Genomic DNA, 18,902 nt, shown 5'->3' on the forward strand with positions numbered 1-18,902 from the left:
ATAAACACAATATCCATTACTTGCAGATGAACACCCTATTTTCGGCAGATTAGGAAGTAGTTTTGCATACAAAGCTCTCACCTAAGATATAAGCTAAGCACTTCTCTCTTTCTCTTCTAAAACCCTAGAACTCAACTCTTAAATGGCTTGCTCGAAGAGGCTCTCACCTCACTCCCCCCATATTTACAGACCTTAGGAGCTTCCTTACATTCCAAGTTTTCTAGATTTCTTGCTCCCCAAGTAACCTAGATTTCTGGTTTTCCAAGTAACCTTCTTGATGATGACACATGTACTTTGTCTAGCGATCTCCTCCCGCTTGACTCTATCAACACGCCGTCTTCATCCATCTTCTCATGCTTTACTTTCTTTCCATGTATACAGCTCGGATCACCCTAGACTCTACCCGATCTCCTTGATCGTCCGACACCAAGCACCCCGCTTAGCCTCGATCATCCCGCCGCCGATTGTCAAGTTGCATCCATCACCTACACATCAAGCACACAAAGTCAACGTGAACATCGGATGTTCCAACGTACACAGTTTCAAGCACCAGACCATCCGATGAGTTCAAAGTTCATCCTCTAAAGAATTTCAGTTCTCTTGTAAAATGCTCCGGTGTTCATATCACTCCAACGTCGGACCATCCGGTGTGTTCTTCAATTTTCTCTTCTATGTCAAAAACACTTCGGTGAGTATAATATTCTGATTACCGGATCATCCAGTAAGTGCAATTTCTTCTGAACTCATTCAATTCAAACTAATATTTGTCTCGGTTTTGGTGGCTTTTTCATGTGTTGCATCCTTGACACCAACTAAAGTATATACTTGACAAACATGTTAGTCCCATTGACTATGTTGTCAATGACTCATCACATATAAATCAATATACATATCCACTTGGTTTCTCAATCTCTCCCTTGAAGAGTCCATTGACAACATACAATGTACATATCCACTTGGTTTCTCAATCTCTCCCTTGATGAGTCCATTGACAACATACATGAAAATCAAAGAATGAGTTGGAGCACAAACTAATTGCCATATCTAAATGATCAAAAGCCAAAAAAAAGCAAGAATAAGATCACTTAGCATAAGATGGATTGCAAATGCCCAAGCCACCTGAAACCAAAGCCAAAGCCCAAACACTAAACACTCTCCCCCCTTGTTGACAATAGATTCATCAAAAAATCAAAAGATTATATATATATATATATATATATATATATATATATATATATATATATATATATATATATATATATATCGAGCATCATAACTCATCCACATTTGAAGAGAAAACTCGACCAAGCCATGCTTTAAAAAATAATTGCACCAACCCGTCTACACATGTAAAAATGTAGAGGTAAGCATGATTCATCAAGTATACTTAACAATTTATTTGCAAGGCATGGTCTCTCAAACTCAACTACTTCAATCTTAGAAAACATTAAAACTTTAACACTTCATTATGGTTGAAACAACTGATTCATTGCTTAAAAACATATAAGATAAAATTCATTTGCAAGAAATTATATGCATCATCAGTCTTACTTTTCAATCATGCCAAGCCTATGTCAAAAGGATAATTAGAAGCTTAAGATCAATGGTTTCGGTCATACATAACTTCTTTCAATTAAATATCAAAGTACAATGATAAACAGTATTGTAAAGAAGAAGTGTGACAATATATATTTCCTTAATCTTTTGCCTATCAACTATTTTTTAGCATTGAGTACATAACTTTGATAATTTACTTTCAGCTCATTTTAGAAAAGATCAAAGCAGTCGAGAAAGTTTGACCATGATAAGATTTAATTTAAGTTTTCATTCAAATTAAGAAGTCATGACTCAAACTACACAACTACATGTGTAGATATGAAGGTGCAATAACCTTGTAGCATAATCATGGCTTCAAATGTCATGCATGTATAAAGTACAATGCTCGTTACATTTTTATTTTTTTATTAGAATTCAAGAACTCCCCCTCACACGATGCCATAGGGATAACACACTCCAAGCTCTCCCCTAAGAAAAACAAACCTAGTTGCATCTAGAAGATAGTAAAGATATCTGCAAGCTGGTGATGGGTATCTATGTAACGCATGTCAATGTCTCCATTCTCATTATGGTCTCACAGAAAATGGAATCTCACATCTATGTGTTTGGTTCTGGACTACTGGACTGGGTTATTGTCTAAGCTTATGGCACTAGTGTTGTCACACAAAAGTGGCACACTCTCAACCATCCACAAGATCTGAGAACAACAACTAGTGGCAGCAACATATTCTGCCTCAGCAATGGACTGGGCAACACTAAACTGCTTGCGAGAAAACCAACAAACAAGAGAGGTACCCAAGAAATGATAAGTACCCGAGGTGCTCTTTTTATCAATCCTACAACCAGCAAGGTCTACATCAGAAAAACCTCGAAGAGATAGCGAAGAAGATGCAGAAATCAAAGACCATATTCAAGGGTGTACTTGAGATACCTTAAGATGCGCTTCACCGCTTGACAGTGAGATATCCTTGGTGATGCTTGGAAGCGAGCACACAAGCAGAGGGCGAAGTGAATGTCGGGTCTTGTCACCGTCAGGTACAGGAGGAAGCTAATCATGCTCCTGTACTTTCGTTGGTCTACTGCCTCACCATCTTCATCCAGATCAAGTGCGGTCAAGGTGGCCATTGGTGTCGCCAAAGGCTTTGTATTGCTCATGTCAAACTTCTTCAGTAGATCCTTTGTGTACTTCGTCTGGTGGATGAATGTACCTTACTTGGATTGCTTGATTTGAAGCCTAAGGAAGAAGTTGAACTCACCTATCATCGACATCTCAAATTCCTTGCTCATAATTTCTGCAAACTTGGCCACTAAGAGCATAAGAAGAGCCACCAAAAATGATATCATCCACATATATCTGAACAAGTAGGAAGTCATTGACAAGGTAAACAAGTTTTTATCCACCAACCCCATCACATACCCATGCTCTAACAACAATGTCTTAAGCTTATCATACCAAGCCGTAGGCTCTTGCTTAAACCCATACAAAGCCTTCTGAAACTTGTATTCTCTATGTGAGTATTTAGGGTGCTCAAAACCAGGGGGTTGTTTGACATAGACCTCTTTCTCTATGAACCAATTTAGGAAGGCACTTTTGACATCTATTTGATACAACTTGAAACCCTTGAATGCTGAAAATACAAGGAGGATCATAATGGCTTCTAATCTAGTTACTGGTGCAAAGGTCAATCCAAAATTGACCCCCTCTATCTGTGTGAAACCATGGGCCACAATTCGAGCTTTGTTTCTTACTACCGACTCATCCTCCACCTGCTTGTTCTTGAAAACCCATTTGGTGCCTATGGTATGGATATTTGGGGGTGGTTCTACAAGGACCCAAACTTAGTTTCTCTCAAAATTCTCAAGTTCTTCATGCATGGCATTGACCCAATTTGAATCAAAAAGTGCGTGTCCAACATCATAGGGCTCAAAAGAAGTAACAAATGCAGAATCTATAAAATCATGTTGAGTAGATTTAGACCTTGGTACCCTTTCATTGAGATCACCGATCATCATTTGTGGAGGGTGTTTCTGTTGAATGTGTTTAGGGGCCTCACGCTGTGAGAATATCTCCTCCTCAAACACTGCTGGTGCAGACTCGAAAGCCGCTGAAGTGAAAGTAGAGACTGCAGGACCCTCTGCCGGTGTTGAAGAGGTAGGAGCCAGCTTGGGAGTATGTGTGATAGCAGGAAGTAGTGGATCATTTTCATCATCATCTAGAGTTAGAAGGTTGCCATCTACAAAGATACTTTCACTCATCTCTTGATCACCTACACACTCAAGAACAGAGCTAGCACAAGGGGTTAAGTCATCAAAGATCACATCATAGGACTCCACGATAGTGTTAGTGTCAAGATTATAAACCCTGTAAGCTTAGTCATGGACCAAATAACCCAAGAAAAGCCCATCGGAAGAACATGACTCGAACTTATCAAGATTGCCACGCTTTAGTATGAAGCAATGATAGCCAAATACTCTCAAGTGTGAAACCTTCGGCTTTCTCCTAAAGCGTAACTCATAAGAAGCCACATTCAAAATCGAGCACAAGAAAATCCGATTTGAGATATAACAAGATTTGCTAATCGCCTCTACCCAGAACCTCCTAGGAGTCCTATGCTCATCAAGCATCGTCCTAGCCATTTGAACTAAATTTTTATTTTTCCTTTAAACCACGCTATTCTGCTGAGGAACACGTGGAGCAGAAAATTGATGCTCAATGACATGTTCAAGACAGAAAGCATCAAAAAAGAGAGTTTTTTTAACTCAGTGACGTTATCACTACGGATTGCTCTTAACACACTAGGGAGTTCCTTGAACAATCTCAAAGCTAAGCTTCAAAAGTGTGAAAACACATCATCCTTTCTTACAAGAAAGAACACCCAAGAATAGCGAGAGTAATCATCAACAATGACAAGCACATACCACTTCTCACCCACCGAACGGATTCGGGATGTACCAACAGTGTCCATATGAAGAAGTTCTCCCAGTCTTTCAGTCATCATCAGGTTAACTGGTGGGTGAGAGGCGGCAACCATCTTGTCATGTCGACAAGGAGAGCAAACAAGATTCTTCTCAAACTTGAGCTTGGGCAATCCTCAGATCAAGCTAAGGGCACTCAACCTAGTGAGCAAATCGAAACTCATGTGCTCTCGCCTCCTATGCCACATCCGGAGCTCAGAAGAAGGTTGTGCAATCAAATATCGAGAAGAACCAAAAAAACTCAGAAAAATCTGCTCTAAAAACTCTTCCAACTCGAGAAATTCGACAAACTAAAACACCTGAGAAATCAAGAACTCGAGAAGTATTACGCTTGAAATACACTTCTAAGTCCTCATCCAACAACTAAGATATAGAAAGCAAATTATACCCCAGATGCTCCACCAAAGCCACATCTTTGAGAGTAAAACTCTCACTTACTTTTACTGTACCTTTGACCATTACTCTTCCTTTTCGATCATCCCTAAATGTGGTGTACTCATGCCACTTCGTCGGGGTGAGGCTGAAGAACCATGATGGATCCCCGGTCATATGATGTGAACAACCGGAGTCAATGAGTCACTTGTTCTCTAGACCTCCACTTGTTACCTACACAAAGTAAGAAGAGCTTGAGTACTCAGTGCTAGGGAAAGTAAGAAATTTCTTGGGAGTCCAGCACCGAGTCACTCGAGAAGAAAGAGTAAAAATAGGTATATATAAATCAAATCTAGCATGCTGAGGGCGGGTACCACGATGAGGAAAATGTGGACTACCAAAGCACTGTGACTCAAAACCTCTGACACGTGGACCAAAACCATATGAATCATGGTATGATCTGTGTCGGGCACCACCTCCAGAAGAAAACTAGAAAACGTTGGAAACCCGTGAGTGAGAACGAGGAAAAGGCTCATGTACACCTAAAGAATGATGGTACATGTCCCGAGTGCTCAACTCCCACTCACGTCGCTCATCTCTCCTACGGTGAAAAATAGAACTTAACTAGGTGACCCTCTCTCTGGTAGTAAGTGCAAGAATAATGTCTTTTAGGAACTGGCCTACTGATCACTCTATAATCTCTCATAGGGGCTTTACACTCAAGCTGAGGAACCCTCCTGGGTTGTGTTTGTGGAAGCTCTCTCTTCATTGGTTGTGGCATGAGATTTTTCTTTTCTGGCACAAATTGTGTGACATTGATCTTGGATTTTTTAGTCTTAAGGGTACTGGATGTGGTGAATACAGTCTTGCCAAGCTTGTTGTAAAACACTCTCTCAAAACTCAAACCTAGAGCTAATTCTGCCTTATCTGCACATATCTTGGTCTTGGCCAAAATCAAATCCATCTTGCCCTTGCCTTCTGAGCACTTCTCCACAAGAGAAAAGAGGTACTCATTTTCAGCCATGAGCTTTTGAACCTGCTGCCTTACCCAGGTGAGTTTGTCCTTAAAGACAATGCAGGTGGAATAGTTTGGCTGCACATTCTTAGAACACCCAACACTCTCCAATCTAGACTCACTCCTTAATGCACTTCACTTTCATTTCAACATCCTTTGCAAGCAAAGGGCAATTTTTGCAAGCACATAAAAGAGTAGGGCTAGACTCCTCCTCAAGAAGCTTCTTCTCAGCAGTCTCAAACCAACTGACAACTTGAGCATGTAAAGTCTGAAGCTCAGCAAGCTCATTCATGACTACAACACAACTTTCACACTCCTCTTCCTCATCCTTAGCCCTAGACCTAAGCAACTCATGCTCAGATAAGGAACACGTTAGCTTATATTTGAGTTCCTTAACCTCTCTAGCCGCACTTCGAACCAACCTATCTTGACTAACCAACGCATCAGTTAAACGATCTACCTCAACAGAAAGCTGATCATTAGATGGTTGTACCTCATGTGAATTAGGCTCGAGGTCATCATTCTCTCCTGCCATAACGCATAGGCCGGTAAAGTCCTTGTTCTTCTTGTTCTTCACAGGCTGCTCCTCCTCTTCCAAGATCTCATCCTCGCTTGAGAAAGTGTCGATGTCACTGAGCGCCACCACAAAGGCTCATGAAGCCGCCTTGGCCGCCTTATTGGCCATCTTGTCGTGGTTCTTATAGAAGGTCTTTTTGTTCTTCAGGTGCTTGGGACAGTTCGTGTTGAAATGGGACAGTTCGTGTTGAAATGGGTGGTGTCACCACACTCATAGCAAGAACGAGGACCACCTCTCCTCTGGTCTCGTCGTTTGTTGTAGAAGCGGGTAAATTTCTTCACAATCAACGCTAGATCTTCATCATCAAGTCCATCCACCTGCTCTTTTGTAGTAGAGACCAAAGAAAATAAAGCAAAACCACAAAGTGAAGGGTTAGCACAAGAAAAACCACTTCCCGCCTGATTGTCACAACCAGATCCTGAAACTAACGCCATGTTTCCTAGACTTATCCTAGCCACTTTGGCTATCTCTATGGACTTAAGCTTGCTAAACAGCTCATCACAAGTTAGGGTATCATAACTAGATGACTCCTCAATGCTCGAGATCTTCACTTTCCAAATACTACAGTCAAGAGCATAGAGAAGCTTGATTGCCCTCTTATGATCAGAATAAGGCAAAACCCTAGTGAATCTAAGATTGCTCACAATCCCATCAAACCTCTCAAACATGGCATCTAAAGACTCTTCGAGACCCTGAACAAACATCTGATACTCATGATTATAAGTGCTCTTACGCTTAGCCTTAATCTGGTTTGTGCCCTCATGAAAAACACTAAGAGTGAACCAAATCTCTCTAACAGTGCAAAGATGCTAAACCCTATCAAACTTCTTATGACTCAGACTGGTGAATAAGATATTTCTAGCCTTGTTGTTGGCCTTATATTGATCAGTCTGGACCTGATAAGTACGAGCAATAGGAATTTCATAGTTGGAATCAATAATTTCCCATATAACACTTCTTTGGCTTAAGAGATAAGCCTCCATGCACACCTTCTAATATGAATAATCACGACCCTCAAAGAATGGTATTTTTTCCATTTCTCTCCATTGTCTCCTACGGATCACAAAACCGGTTAAGGTCAACTAGTGACCAAACTCAGCTCTAATACCAATTGTAGGACCAAGGAAGACGACTAGAAAGGGTGAATAAGATCCTCACCAAATTCTTGGATGGCTTATCCTAACCTTTCACCCAACGAGCCTCAAATCTAAAAAGCGGAAGCAATAAACTGAGAGAAATAAGAACGAATCACACTAAACATCTTCAAAAAGAACATAGCTACCATGGATGGATCTGAACTCTAGGTTCCATAGAAATCCATTCCAAATGTCATAGCTTACAAAAACTTGCAACTCGATGAGGGAGCACTCAAATCTAAAGAACTAGGTACCGGGCAAAGAAACTCTCCAAGTTGATGGATTTAGAGGTAAGGGATGGTTCAAGACCAACTTATAGATGATTCTTATCCCTCTAACAACAAGAAGAGTAACTTCAACTTGATGGAAAAATTCAGCTCTCCAAAAAAAATGAAAATCACAACGAAACTAAAAAACTTGCGAATATGTAAGGAAGCCAAGAGAGGGAAACTAGAAGGAGATGAACATAAGCGTAAGAGGAAACACAATATCCATTACTTGCATATGAATGCCCTATTTTTGACGGATTACAAAGTGGCTTTGCATACAAATCTCTCATCTAAGACATAGGCTAAGCACTCTTCTCTTTCTCTTCTAAAACCCTAGATCTCAACTCTCAAATGGCTGGCTCAAAGAGGCTCTCACAACCCTCCCCCCATATTTATAGGCATTGGAAGCTTCCTTGCATCCGAAGTTTCCTAAATTTCTTGCTCCCCAAGTAACGTAGATTTCTTGCTTTGCAAGCAACCTTCCTGATGATGACACATGTACTCTGTCTTGCGATCTCCTCCCACTTGACTCTGTCAGCACGCCGTCTTCATCCATCTTCTCAAGCTTTGCTTGCTTTCCATGTGTATAGCTCCTGGCTTAGTGACATTTGGGGTATGACTGTATTTTGATTTTGTTGCTGTAGAATTCTTGATACTTGCTTTTTTTAGTTTATCAAGTGCTGACCTTCCAGATTAAATATTGTATTCTTTTTTCCTTTTTTTACAACTGCCTCTCCTTTTTAAACAATCAATCTTGTCTTGATCTTACTGCTTGCTCTGTTGCATAAACTTGTTTCCTTTTAAAATTGCAGCCTGATCGAGTAACAGAATTCTGTAAACGAAACAAATTGCAATTGATCATAAGAGCGCATGAGTGTGTTATGGATGGGTTTGAGCGGTTTGCTCATGGACAATTGATCACTTTATTTTCAGCAACTAATTATTGTGGTATGTATCTTGCACCCTCTTCCTCAGTTTTAATTTTATGTCACAGAGCTTTTTTTCCTGAGATCTTTCCTGCACCAGGTACTGCAAACAATGCTGGGGCCATACTTGTGGTTGGCAGGGGTTTAGTTATCGTGCCAAAGTTAATTCATCCACTTCCGCCACCTATTAATTCGCCCGAGTCCTCCCCTGAGCGTGGGGATGCCACATGGATGCAGGTCAGAATTAATCCTTTTCCCCCTTTACCTTTTTTTTTGGTAAAGAAAAGTCGGGATGGACTTGATTGCAAGTAAGAACAACACTAGGCTCTCAATTGATGGAAACTATTGATTGCATATGAAATAAAAAATGTCTTCTGTCTTGCAAAAAAACCCTCCATCCTTATTCTGACACTACAAATTGTCAAGAGCTATTCGTGTCTTATGTTGTGGGATTAATAATAGGTTAACTTACAATGGACTTGGAACTCTGTTTATTTGTAGGAGATTAACATTCAACGGCCACCTACTCCAACTAGAGGGCGGCCACAAGCTGCCGGTGATAGGAATTCTCTTGCTTACATATGATACATGACAGAACCACCTCAAGCTTCTGGATCTGTTGTTTGTAATCAGAAATTTCTTGCCAGTTTCAAGGTACATATGTTATACCTCAGAAGAACAATAAACCAACAGGACATCATGGATACATTTGTGAAGAGTCCCCTGGTAGTCCATAGCCATGCATGGTGTTAACTGTAGGTAATGTGGTGCTGTGACTTCGGCTCCTCATTGGGAAGCGACATAATAGCATTTCAGACCGCGAGCGCCATCATATGCTTCCAATCCAATTCGGACTCTCTGCTCCGTTGTTTGGAGGGAAGAATGCAATACCAATGGACCACAATCAAGTCTGGTGTAATTTGCCATCATAGCTCACCTGTAACTGCAGTGTACTTTTTTTTTTTTTTTGCGAATGAACTGTAGTGTACATGGTTATATTGTTGTTTCTCCAGAATAAGAAGCCTTGAAAATGTTTGTATACCTAAACAGAATAGCTATACAAGTTACCGAATTCTGAGTTTAGATTGCCCGCAGGAGGGATTTGAGGCTTTTCATTTGCTCTTTGTGGAGCGTGAATGTTTGGAAGTGAACTGTGATCTAAAACTATTGAATTTATAGGTGTCCCCGCAATAAATTAAGTTGTGCTGAAATGAGTGACCCAAATGATCGTGAGAAAGGCATCTCGTTATGGTAACATGAGTCAAATGTATGGGGAAAAAAAATCAGTTTTATGCACACAAAAAGTGCTTTACGGCTTGAGTAATGGTGGTGCGTGTGCGACTTCTTTGTAATATTAAAGAAAAAAATAATTATATCTTGTAAAAAAAGTTGGGTGTGTGTGGTTTGAGTAGGGGTGGTGCATATGCGATTTCTTAGTATTATTAAAGAAAAAATTATTATAGTTTGTTGTATTTATTAACTTGACTAAAAATAAATTGGGCGCACCAGCGATTTCGAACGTGGACGGTGCTTGTGATAATATTCCAAAAACGAGAACTGCAGAGAGCCCAAAGCATGTGCAAGAAACATTTAAAAATGTAAAAAAAAAGCCTGCAACAAAAGTGAAATCGCTAGAAGGAGGGCTCGAACCTCCGACCTTGTGGTTAACAGCCACACGCTCTAGCCAACTGAGCTATTCCAGCTTTTGAAAAAAATAATGAATAATGTATTAAGTTTAAAATTACACACCTCACAACACAATGCGAACAGGCGGATCGACGTTGTCGTGTTCCGTCGCGGATGATGAGAAGGGTGAGAGGCGATTGAGGATGGCAGGCTTACACTGGGAAGGGACGAATTGGGGTGGAGAAATAAAAAAGAAGCTTGAGAGCAGAGGAACTATCGAAGATATATTTTTTTTCACAAACGAGCCCTACATCTCTAGTTTTAGAGGATTAGGGGTGTTCAGGAGGTGAACGATGTCTACTAGAAACAAAGACGCATCACGAAGGGGCAGTGCTGCCGTATGTAAATGTCAGGATTCGAACCCACAGTAACAGGTAAGGTTTCACTGAGTCTTATCGCTGGGATACAAGTCCGTTTGCGAACTATCAAAGAAATGGTACGAGTTTTATATTTTTTAATTATTGAATCGACTCAAAACTAAAAAAATAAACTAGCTATTCACCGAATGAACTAAATAATGACCTAAACCTACCCATTTGCATTCCCGATCAAAGACGCTTCATGCTTGCGTTTCTGGGCATTAAAAGTATACTTAATAAGGTTCTCTGCTCTTGCCTCTCAATAATAAGGTTGAATTACTGTACTAAGTAAGAAACAAATACTTAATGACATTGGAGAATATCTCGCGATTTTGTTACGCCCTTCCGTCATAGTGCCCTTAATACAAGTATGCGTCATGGGGAAGTTACCCCTTTGGATTCACCTCTGCAACAGAGTTTAGCTCAGTTGATTCACATATGTTCGCTCTAGGTAACATGTCTACTATATTTCAGTCTCCACAGAATATGAAAACTTAGATAAAAATATATTCATACACCACTAGATAACATATGGCTCCTCCTGAAACACTGAAACAAAAAGTAGCAAATCGTGTATCGAAACATAGCGGATATATGTATGAATAACATGAGACAGTTGAGATTGAAACCTACATAGTAACATAGACATGGAAAGGCACAACAAGCACCAAGGTCGTCATGTCGAGAGTGGAGTTCCTTTTTTGGTTCTTTGTTGGAGAAAGGGAGGTATAGTAGAAGCACTGCTAATTCATTTAAATAAGTCGAAAGGCATTATATTATGCACAAAGGGGAAAACAAGTTGAATCCGATGGGCACCCTCTGATACCGTACAAGATACAACAAAAGGAAAACAGCAGGAGCGATATCATATGAGAAATCCTAGAACTGGCGAACCTTCGTGAATAGATGCTAACCATCTTTTATTTTGTTTTGTTATGTTGTGTACATCTTAGTTATATAAAGATCGAAAGTATACTCTTAATCTATATCATATTAAGAGGCAATAAGATTTATATCGAGATGCTAACCCTCTGTTACAAGAAGGTTGTAAAAAACAACACAGCACGGTAAACCAGGTCTAGCTAAATGAGTCCCCTGAGCTTGAGGCGCAGACGTGCAGTGCTGGCATATCCAGTTCAAATTTTGAATTCGAAGACAGTACAAAGCCGAAACTCCAACAAACCCAGCTAAAAGTCCCTTCAAATCAAATTCCGTCGATTTTTTTCACTTGACTATATACCGTGGAATTTTTTTCCCATTCGAAACATGATCCAAGATTTTCGCTAGGTCATGTTTGAATGAACCAAATCCGTGTGAACTCGAGTAATTTAGCATTAGTAAACAGCATGCGCCGTGAAGTTTGAATTGATGCTTCATCACACGTCTAGCCAAAAAAATTTGTACACGGCGGCTGCAAGTGAGTTACACATAAAACCCTCTCAAGTCTCGTACATGGTTTCACATCACATCTCCATGGCGTCCTGCGCCATATTCTGTAGATCCTCCTCGGTTAAGAGCGTCTTCTTGCCGCCGCTCCCCGTCTTGTCGTATGGCTGTGCCATCCTCCGGAGAAACTATTGCGCAACCAGTGTTAGAACACCAATAAAACGAAATGTGACAAGCAACAGAACAGGTTTCATCAACACCGGTGAATAAAACTATACAAAGGTGACCAAAATGCTAACAAAGTTGATGCATGACTGTATCAACACCGGAGGCTGCATACAAGCGTGGGAGAATCATGGAAGCTGTCTTAGAAAAATTTCGTATATATGGGGGAAAAGGAGTCATGGAAGTTGCGCACGTGTAGTCTGGTTTCTGGAAGGTAATAGCATTTGCAACATATTGCTTCACCGGCTAATTTGTTCTATAAACACTCGCAGATCACAATAGCCAAAGCAATGCAAGCCCCAAAGAATCAGTCAAGGAAAACAAAGTTGCAAAGCATACCTCGCGAGCTATATGCAGAGCCATATCGGTGCTCAGATTTAGGTGTGCATCATGCAAGTGTGACAGTATCCACCCAGGCAATTTAGACCGTTTATCATGCCGACTGTATCTGCAAGTGAGAAATGGCAAGACATTTAGCATGGTTTTCTTTTCCATAGAATAATATGATAGCTTGGTGACTAATAAGGCAGGGAAATAGGCAAAGCAAGTGTTATTATGCTTCAAATTAGTACAATTACAGTTTAGGTGAGCTGGAATGGTAAATCTAGATGATCTCATGTCCAAAATAATTAAGACAAACCTAAAAGATATGTTTATGGTTCGTAAGTCCTAAAACATGTCGGGATATAACATCCAAGGATTTTTCGAATCTTTTTTATCAATGTTTCATGGAAGCAGTTTAGACCAACGCAATTTGCTGCTACTTGACCACCACATGCTAAAATACAAGGAACTGGGAGCTCATTTCCAGCAATATGCGGATCGAAAATTCGGCGAGTAATCTAGACAGCACCAAATTGGAGCTTGTTTGTCAACATATGTCAACCTATAATGTGGGAATTAAATAAGTCAAGGCAGTAATTGAGTACCTCTTGTCAGCAAATATCATCATTCCATAATCTGCTTTAGAGCGAATCACACGGCCAACACACTGGGCCGCTTGCCTCTGACATCCACAGGATCCCAAATGTCAGGAAAAATTGTTAGAAATGTTTGCAGAACACAAAAGGTACCAATCAAAAGGCGCCTTATTTCTCCTGACAGAAGTAGTGTTCGTACCAAAGCATCAAACGTCAGGAAGTCACCCTCCTTTATCTGAAAAGTTTCTCTTAGGTACTCCAACCTAGCAAGCAATATCCTGCAAATAGTATGCAGACAAATGAAGGCCATTATCATGAAATAATGATGTACCTGGGATACATAAGATTGCGTTTAAATAAGAATGAAACTCACCTGCTGAGTGTGTACTGGAAAGGAACACCAAACATGATAACAAGTCTGCCATAGTGTCTGTCAAAATCAATACCTTCAGCAACTTTGCCCCTGCATTGAGAAAAGTGTAAGCACTGAACGGTGCTGACAACAATTTCTTTTTATTTTTGTAGTAGTAACAATACTAATTATTTAGCATGGATATTTAAATAGAAAGGGCAATCTATAACATGCTACTCATTATTGATCCTCTGAAGGAAAGAGCCTCTAAGATGATGTGAGATGCTATTGCTGTTTGGCTGCGCTACTTCTCAAAACATTTTTAATTCAAGGGAGCTTGATGTCGAGCTTGCTCTGTGATTTCACATTTGAATGATATCTTTGTTAGTTTTCCTACGCTCTATTGTTATGCTGTATACTTTTGTTTTTAAGTTGATTATCGTAAAGGTTAGCAGCCTTGTTCTTGGAGTCTTGGGGTCTCTCTTTAGCATATTTGTCACATTTAAATTAATGTAACTATTACAAGTTGGGACCCTACTGCTTTCCTCAAAAAATAAAATAAAATTCTAGAGCATACAATTTTTCAGCATATGCAAGACAATACACAATACAGTAGCTCATAGTGCCAACAACAATGCTTATTATAGATTATTGATCATCTGGACAATTGCAAATTACGAATTGAATTTTACACTACTGCAGCTTATTCTATTTGAGCTTTCTAGATAAAGAAAAACATTCTTTTGCATGCATATTGTACACTTCAAAGAATCTGTCTTGCAGTGCAGCACTACAAGATGTCCCATCTATTTACACATCAACACAAAGTTTGGTGGCTGTTTAATCAGATATCATGGTTTGCTTGATCGGATATACTTGTAACAAAAAAAGAAATACTGGCCAACAACAACAACACTTCACCTTGGATATATGTCAAAACACAAGTTTAGGTGGACCAACCTGGCAACAGAGAAGAAAACAGCACCTCTTCCACAATCGCATGCCTTTCTGTAGTTATCAAGAGCCAAAGTTGTCTCGACAACATCTGGTGTTTCAATGAATACTAACTTATGCTGCATGATGTCCTGCAAAATAACAACATCAGGTATTCGTTCTTGGGGACTAATGCATATATATCTTACCTTGGCAATAATAGAAAATTGCAAAATCAGACTAGAGGAAGAAGAGCAGTATCCTTTAAGACAAATTTGATAGTAAAAAAATTACTGGGATTTGGGATGCCATTGAAATACAAAGATATCTTTGATAATAACAAATTGCATATAGGGTAGATGTAATTCTTTGTCCAAACACTTCATAGTATCTATCTAGCACTAAAAGGTAAAACTTACAACCTATCCAGTTCAATGCATGTTGCCGACGTAGTAAATAAATGGATGGTGTCTGCTTCAGTTCAATACTACTAGTTGACACTCTTAAGTCATAAACCCAGGTCAGCACAGAACTCAACTTAGCGATACATAGTTGCATGGAAATTGGAAAACTCTGAATATCATGTAACGAAAATATGGGATTAGATGCTTTAATTCTCAGATACCATTTCATATCTTACTATAACTGATGGTGTTCTAGAGGTGCTGCCTAGTTATACAATCTGAATTGCCTACGATGACATAACTAGCTTCATTGCCATAATCTATGTTTGGTCTGAACTCTACGCTACTCCATGCCAGAATAATGTACAGGTGAGGAAATAACCTGTAAAATTCCCATTTCGTTCCAGCTGTTGATAATGCCATCCATATAAGAATAACTGACAAAAAAGCAAACTATGCCATCTGGAACAGCAGAAGCCATTTCCACCAAGAGGCGGCCATAATTCCTCACAACACCAGGATCACTACGCATATCGAACTTTGTACTCACGGGTAGCTGATCACTGAAAATGATGGAATGATTAAAGTTATGCACCGACGTTTGTAATATTACCGGTAACACGGAAATCTTGGAAACAAATAAACCTTCTCTATAAACTTAAGTGTCATGTGATTCTCTTTGGAATAAAAGGTATCCCACATGTGTAATACAGTTTTAGAATTTTCAAACCTAAGAATAGCTTGGTCATGCTAGCAATACACTTAGATATGCTACATAAAATTCAAAATATGAAGTTCAAATGGATCCAGTTTGTACCTTCCTCGTGTCAAGACCATGGGGCAAATACAATCCCTTGTTAAGGACATTGTGAAACTCCTGCTTATGACAGGATTAAAATTCAAAAGACGAGGATAAAGATCAATTGGGCTGAGAGTTCCAGAAGTGATTACAACTGTTTCAATACGATCAAAAACAGGTCTTATTGCAAGTGATGCATCATGACAACTGAGCTGCAACACATACAAACTCATTACTTTAGCACATTAATGAAACAATTTAATTAAAATTGCATCATATCATAAAGAGTAGGCTGAGCACCTGAATCACAGGATCACGAATATCAGGCATTCTATCATCATATGGCTCTATTATAATAGAAAAGCCCCGTGTGTAAGTTCCAATCAGTGTGGCAAAGTCACAAATGGTTTGTATGTGCATGAACTCATCTGTATCGGTTATCTCTAATGTCATCATTAGAGAGTGTAGCCGGTCATAACAGAACCTCAGCATTTTCTGGTCGATACCAGCCTGGGAATGGACTGAAGCAACGAAGGAAACAGGCATTTCGTTCTCAACATTTTCTGTTTCTAGACGTCCATCAAGAAATCTCACAAGCCTCCGCAAGACAGCAAGAAAATGCTCAGCCCTCCTTATGTTGCCAGGAACAGCTTCCTTCAGAATGTCATCAGGCAAGGCCGGATTGGCAAGCCAAGCATCCGATACTTCATCAGAAGAAGCACATTACTGTGAATTGTCTACGGAAGGCCACAACTGACAGTGCAAAGTGTAGGAACAGTGATAAAAAAGAAATACTCACTTGGTAGATTTCCTCTCTGTGCCAGGCCATCAACCAATCTATTGTATTCAGCACGAAGCCTATTGGCATCGGTGGCCTTGAACCTTCCTACCAAATAAAGCAGTTAGCAAGCAAGCTTCAGCTATCCGTCACAAAGCTGTATTCTTTTAAGGAAAATCATCTACAACACGGAAAAGATCAAGTTTTATTCTTCCATTTTTCTTTGGCAAGAGCACATAATAAAACAGAAACTATTTGTTTGGTAACTACTAGTAGCTGCAAGATACTCCGATGGACAGTAGTACCTATCAATCTCCTGCGAGATGCGCCGCAGGTTCCGCTCAGCGCCTTCCAGGGTCTGCTTGCGGATGCTGACGCTCAGCGCCTCGATGCAGACGTTGTCGATGTTGTGCGCCTCATCAAACACAACGACACACTCTTTCTGCATCTCCCTTGACACGATGCTGGCCACCTTGGGGTCGAGCAGGTACTGGTAGCTGTACACCACCACGTTGGCGTACTTGACCATCTGCCTGGCGAGGAAGTAGGGGCAGACCTGCCGCTCCCGCCCGAGCGCGCGGAGGTCGGCGAGGGTGTACACCCCGGGCGGCATCAAGGAGGCGAGCTCGCCGGCGGCGGCCGCGCGGTCGAACGCCTCGTAGAAATCACACAGCGGGGTGGACTCCGGGTCCGATGCGGCCTTCTCGCGGACCCAGGAGGCCGTGAGGCGTCGGCACGCGGTGTCGACGGAGTCGCGGGCGGCGGCGGCGGACGCCTGCGGGTGGACGCAGAGGTTCTTGCGGGAGGAGAGGCCGAGCGCGAGGAGGGAGCGGGAGGCGGTGGGCGGGAGATGGGCGAAGAGGAGGCGGAGCTCGGCGAGCGTCTTCTCCATCTCGTGCACGGTGCGGGTGCAGTAGAGGAGGCGGAGCGGGCGGTTGGGGTGGGCGAGGGAGTAGGAGGTGATGAGGGAGATCAGCGCCGCCGTCTTGCCGGTGCCGGTGGGCATCTCGAGCAGCGCGTGGCCGCGGGCGTCCAGGGCGCGCTTGAGCTCCCCCATGTACGCATGTTGCTCCGGGTAGATCGCCGCGTACGGGAAGTGCACCGGCAGGCCATCCAGGTCGAACCGCATCGTGGCGGGTCGAGGAGGGGGCGCGCGCGTCGCTCACCGGGGTTGGGTGGGGAGGACTTGAGGAGTCGCCGGTGCTGGTGCCCGCGCCGCCGCGGGGAGCAGAGCACGGGAGGTGTTCGGTGGAATGCCGTGGGCCGGGTGCGAGGAGATGGTGGGCTCGTGATAAGTAGGCCGGAGCAAGGTATAGGATTGGGCCGGGCCGGGCCGGCTACAAGTGGTATAACAAAATCCAGTTTTATAATTGCCTGTGTGTTTTCATCCGGCTTTATAATTGTTTGTGTGGTTTTTATTTTATTTTTTTAAATGTTTGTGGTTTTCAAACTAAACTTAAAATTTGAATTTATACTTAGGATGTTTTTGTGTGATTATCGCAAAAAAAAACGTCTGTGCCAGTTGTGGGCAAGATTTAGGGTGGTACAAGCAATTAGAATTTTAGATCATGTTTGTTTTTTATTCTGATTATGGATTATAACTCTAAAAGCAAAAGAAAAAACAAACAGTCCTAATATAAAAATTGATTCTCATAATCCACAAGTTAAATTGTACTACAAAATCCCATAATTCACCATCTGATAGGAATGAACTTCTCCGCATAATCCAGATTGTGATAATCTAAAGCAAAAACAAGCAAGATCTTAGTTATCCATTATTTGTTCTTCGGATTACCTTTCTTAAGAAAGTGAGATGAAATAATATGATGATGCTTGATGATCAAGGTTGATGAATGTAAACTCTCCCTTGATCCTCTGTTTTCTACTTGCTCCTACCATGAACAAGCAAGAAGGAAAGAAAGAGCAAGCGAGAAGGAAAAGCTCACCTTTGTCTAGCCTTGGCCAATGTCACTTGCTTTGAAATAAGATTTGGAAATTAGATGTTGTGCCACCTAAGCGGACACTTGGACATAAGGGTAATAATGTCTTTGAATCCTTCCGTGACATCCTTTGTAAATTACTTTGAAAATTGGAAGACAAAAAGATAGCATTTGAAAAGGTTTTGAAACATGTGACATGGTCCTCGGTTTCCGTTTTTTTTGCAAATAAAATTATTTCAAACTGGTTTTACAATATATTCCAAAGGTAAATTATGTACCTCTTTACTCACTA

The 18,902-nt window shown here is 41.0% G+C and overlaps 2 protein-coding genes and 1 non-coding gene across 3 annotated transcripts; 1 reads left to right on the forward strand and 2 right to left on the reverse strand.

Annotated features, from left to right (window-relative positions):
* The first annotated feature begins 8,482 nt into the window (after positions 1-8,482).
* Positions 8,483-9,938, forward strand: LOC133929629 (serine/threonine-protein phosphatase BSL1 homolog). The gene is made up of 4 exons (XM_062376424.1): positions 8,483-8,515; positions 8,715-8,850; positions 8,929-9,065; positions 9,330-9,938. Exons 1-4 carry the CDS (start codon positions 8,483-8,485, stop codon positions 9,411-9,413), a joined length of 390 nt encoding a protein of 129 aa, XP_062232408.1. The 3' UTR covers positions 9,414-9,938.
* A 519-nt stretch (positions 9,939-10,457) lies between these two features.
* Positions 10,458-10,531, reverse strand: TRNAN-GUU (transfer RNA asparagine (anticodon GUU)). Its single transcript has one exon. It is a non-coding gene; the product is annotated as a tRNA-Asn (tRNA).
* A 1,656-nt stretch (positions 10,532-12,187) lies between these two features.
* On the reverse strand, positions 12,188-17,931 carry LOC133928424 (general transcription and DNA repair factor IIH helicase subunit XPD). The gene is made up of 11 exons (XM_062374751.1): positions 16,976-17,931; positions 16,692-16,774; positions 16,193-16,596; positions 15,911-16,104; positions 15,476-15,656; positions 14,717-14,841; positions 13,778-13,867; positions 13,604-13,682; positions 13,414-13,490; positions 12,824-12,932; positions 12,188-12,447 (listed from the first exon to the last, which is right to left on the reverse strand). The coding sequence occupies exons 1-11, from the start codon at positions 17,797-17,799 to the stop codon at positions 12,337-12,339; spliced, it is 2,277 nt and encodes a 758-aa protein (XP_062230735.1). The 5' UTR covers positions 17,800-17,931; the 3' UTR covers positions 12,188-12,336.
* Between the last annotated feature and the right edge of the window lie 971 nt (positions 17,932-18,902).

The sequence above is a fragment of the Phragmites australis genome, chromosome 9 (assembly GCF_958298935.1).
Source record: "Phragmites australis chromosome 9, lpPhrAust1.1, whole genome shotgun sequence".
Taxonomy (NCBI): Eukaryota; Viridiplantae; Streptophyta; class Magnoliopsida; order Poales; family Poaceae; genus Phragmites; species Phragmites australis.

Excerpts from the sequence above, each read along its gene's own strand:
- LOC133928424 (XM_062374751.1), bottom strand. The coding sequence starts at position 17,799 with ATGCGGTTCGACCTGGATGGCCTGCCGGTGCACTTCCCGTACGCGGCG. Across the intron at positions 13,868-14,716 it reads GTTTTCTTCTCTGTTGCCAG|GGGCAAAGTTGCTGAAGGTA; the intron begins GTTGGTCCACCT and ends TTCTCAATGCAG. Across the intron at positions 12,448-12,823 it reads CTCTGCATATAGCTCGCGAG|TTTCTCCGGAGGATGGCACA; the intron begins GTATGCTTTGCA and ends GTTGCGCAATAG.
- LOC133929629 (XM_062376424.1), top strand. The coding sequence starts at position 8,483 with ATGTGTATAGCTCCTGGCTTAGTGACATTTGGG. Across the intron at positions 8,851-8,928 it reads TTCAGCAACTAATTATTGTG|GTACTGCAAACAATGCTGGG; the intron begins GTATGTATCTTG and ends TTCCTGCACCAG. Across the intron at positions 9,066-9,329 it reads GGGATGCCACATGGATGCAG|GAGATTAACATTCAACGGCC; the intron begins GTCAGAATTAAT and ends GTTTATTTGTAG.